The sequence below is a fragment of the Triticum urartu genome, chromosome 5A (assembly GCF_056163025.1).
Source record: "Triticum urartu cultivar PI428250 chromosome 5A, HENAU_Tu73, whole genome shotgun sequence".
In the NCBI taxonomy this organism is placed as follows: Eukaryota; Viridiplantae; Streptophyta; class Magnoliopsida; order Poales; family Poaceae; genus Triticum; species Triticum urartu.
Window position 1 is genome coordinate 143512788 of NC_141877.1, and position 2706 is coordinate 143515493.

The 2706-nt window shown below is 54.0% G+C and overlaps 1 protein-coding gene across 1 annotated transcript; it reads right to left on the bottom strand.

The window, feature by feature from the left end:
* Positions 1 to 1289: 1289 nt before the first annotated feature.
* LOC147970618 (uncharacterized) lies at positions 1290 to 1847 on the bottom strand. Its single transcript, XM_087523524.1, has one exon. The coding sequence runs from the start codon at positions 1845 to 1847 to the stop codon at positions 1290 to 1292; it is 558 nt and encodes a 185-aa protein (XP_087379650.1).
* Positions 1848 to 2706: the final 859 nt, after the last annotated feature.

Genomic DNA, 2706 nt, shown 5'->3' on the forward strand with positions numbered 1-2706 from the left:
TGATCTTTGCTGAAATCAGTCTCACCGAATTCATGCAACCGATCTAACCAAGATGAGGTTTTGCCCTAACCCTAGCACATCGGTCTCACTGAGTTGATCATGTCGGTACCACCGATATTCTTAACATTCACATTTTGAACTGAATCGGTCACACCGAGTTATTCTATTCGGTCTGACCGAGTTGGGTCAAATGTGTGTAACGGTTGGATTTTGTGTGGAGGCTATATATACCCCTCCACCCCTTCTCCATTTGTGAGAGAGCCATCAGAACGTGCCTACACTTCCACTACTCATTTTCTGAGAGAGAACAACCTACTCATGTGTTGAGACTAGTACATTCCAATCCAACCACAAGAATCTTGATCTCTAGCCTTCCCCAAGTTGATTTCCACTCAAATCATCTTTCCACCATAGCCAAATCTGTGAGAGAGAGTTGACTATCGGGGAGACTATCATTTGAAGCACAAGAGCAAGGAGTTCATCATCAACACACCATCTATTACCTTTTGGAGAGTGGTGTCTCCTAGATTGGTTAGCTGTAACTTGGGAGCCTCCGACAAGATTGTGGAGTTGAACCAAGGAGTTTGTAAGGGCAAGGAGATCGCCTACTTCGTGAAGATCTACCCGAGTGACGCAAGTCCTTCGTGGGCGATGGTCGTGGTGGGATAGACAAGGTTTCTTCTTCATGGGCCCTTCGTGGGTGAAGCCCTCCATGGACTCACACAACCGTTACCCTTCATGGGTTGAAGTATCCATCAAAGAGGACGTACGATAGCACCACCTATTGGAACCATGCCAAAAATCTCCGTGTCTACATTGTGTTTGCCTTCTCCAAACCCTTCCCTTTACCTTCATATGCAATGTTTTACTTTCCGCTGGTACACTCTTAGAATTGCATGTGTAGGTTGATTGCTTGACTTGTGATAATTGAAAAAATCTGCCAACAACTAAAATTGGGAAAAGGTTAGATTTTTATTTGGTCAAGTAGTCTAATCACCCCCCCCTCTAGACCTACTTTCGATCCTACACTAGGGTTTACATGTGCTTATATAATCCCTGATGTGCTAATAAGAATAAGATAAATTGGGTCGGGCCCTTAACTGCATGCGCCATTGGGCCTCCTCCGGCTATAGCGTACACCGGTCATAACATCTCTCCCCCCTGCGCAAATAGCTTGTCCTCGAGCTGGAAGTCAGGAAATGCTGGCAAAACTCCTCGAGTTGCTCCCAAGTGGCGTCCTCCTCCGGAAGACCAAGCCACTTGATCAAGAGGCGCCAAACCCCGCGGCTCTATTGTGCCTTCAACACCTTTTTCGGTCCCGGAAGAAGACGACCATCTGTGGTGGGGGGAAGAGCCGGCGCGGCTGCCGGTGGGTCGTCGTGGAAGGGCTTCAGGAGCCCCACATGGAAGACGTCGTGGATGCGGGCGCCAGATGGCAGCTGGAGGCGGTAGGCGACCTTGCCGAGGCGCTCCAACACCGGAAACGGTCCGGCATAGCGATGGCCGTGCTTGCGCTTGGCCCGTGGGTCCAGGGACTGCGTGGAGCGGTGGAGAAGCCGCAGCCAGACCCAATCACCCATCGCAAACTCCGCCTTGCGGTGGTGGGCGTCGTAGTCTTTCTTGGACAGCTGCTGGGCTTGGAGAAGACGCTGGCGCACCTCGGCAAGGATCTCATCCCGGCTGCGGAGAAGGTCGCTCGCCGCCTCAGAGTGGCCCGTGCCCAGTTGGAACGGGAGGATGGGTGGGGGGATGGTCGTAGACCACCTCGAATGGTGTGGCACGCAGGGCAGAGTGGTAGGAGGTGTTGTAGCAGTACTCCGCCCAAGCAAGCCAGTCCACCCAGGCATGTGGGTGATCAAATGTAACACAGCGTAAGTACATAGCAATCACCTTGTTGACCACCTCGGACTGGCCGTCAGTCGTGGGTGGAATGTCGTGCTCATCCGCAACTTCATGCCTGCCATCCGAAAGAGATCGTGCCAGACATGTCCAGTGAACACCGGGTCGCGATCGCTGACATCAAAGAGGGAAACCCGTGGAGACGAACGATGTCGTCGAAGAAGGCACGTGCGACGAGGTGGTAGTGTAGGGATGGTCGAGCGCGATGAAGTGTGCATACTTGGAGAAGTGGTCAACCACTGTAAGGATGACGGATTTGCCGCGCACCTTGGGAAGACCCTCAATGAAGTCCATGGAGATGTCGGCCCAGACCTGAGAGGGCACCTCAAGGGGCTGTAGCAGTCCCGTCGGCTGCAGTGTCTCCGTCTTGTTGCACTAGCACGTTACGCACGACCGCACCCAGTCCTGTACCAGCGTATGGTCGCTGGGGATGTAGAAATCTTCTCGAAGATGGTGGAGGGTCTTCTGCACACCCTCGTGGTCGGTCGAGTGGGCCAGCTGCAGGGCCTGGTGGCAGAGGTCATCGTGATCCAGCACGAACAGTCGCCGCCCGTGCAGGAGCAGGCCATCGTCCAGGCTCCTCCAGGTCGCCAGCCTTGAGGCGCTGACGAAGGTGATGTGCGTCTGCGGCGCTCGCTGTGGCACGGCGGATGTCGTTGATGTAGGCGACCGCCCCCTCAGTGTTGACGGTGTCCGTGTCATGGTCAGTGTCGCGGCGGGACAGCACATCCTCCACGGTGTTGAGGCGACCCGTACGGTACTCGAAAGTGAAGTCAAATCCAAAGAGCTTGCTGATCCACTGATGCT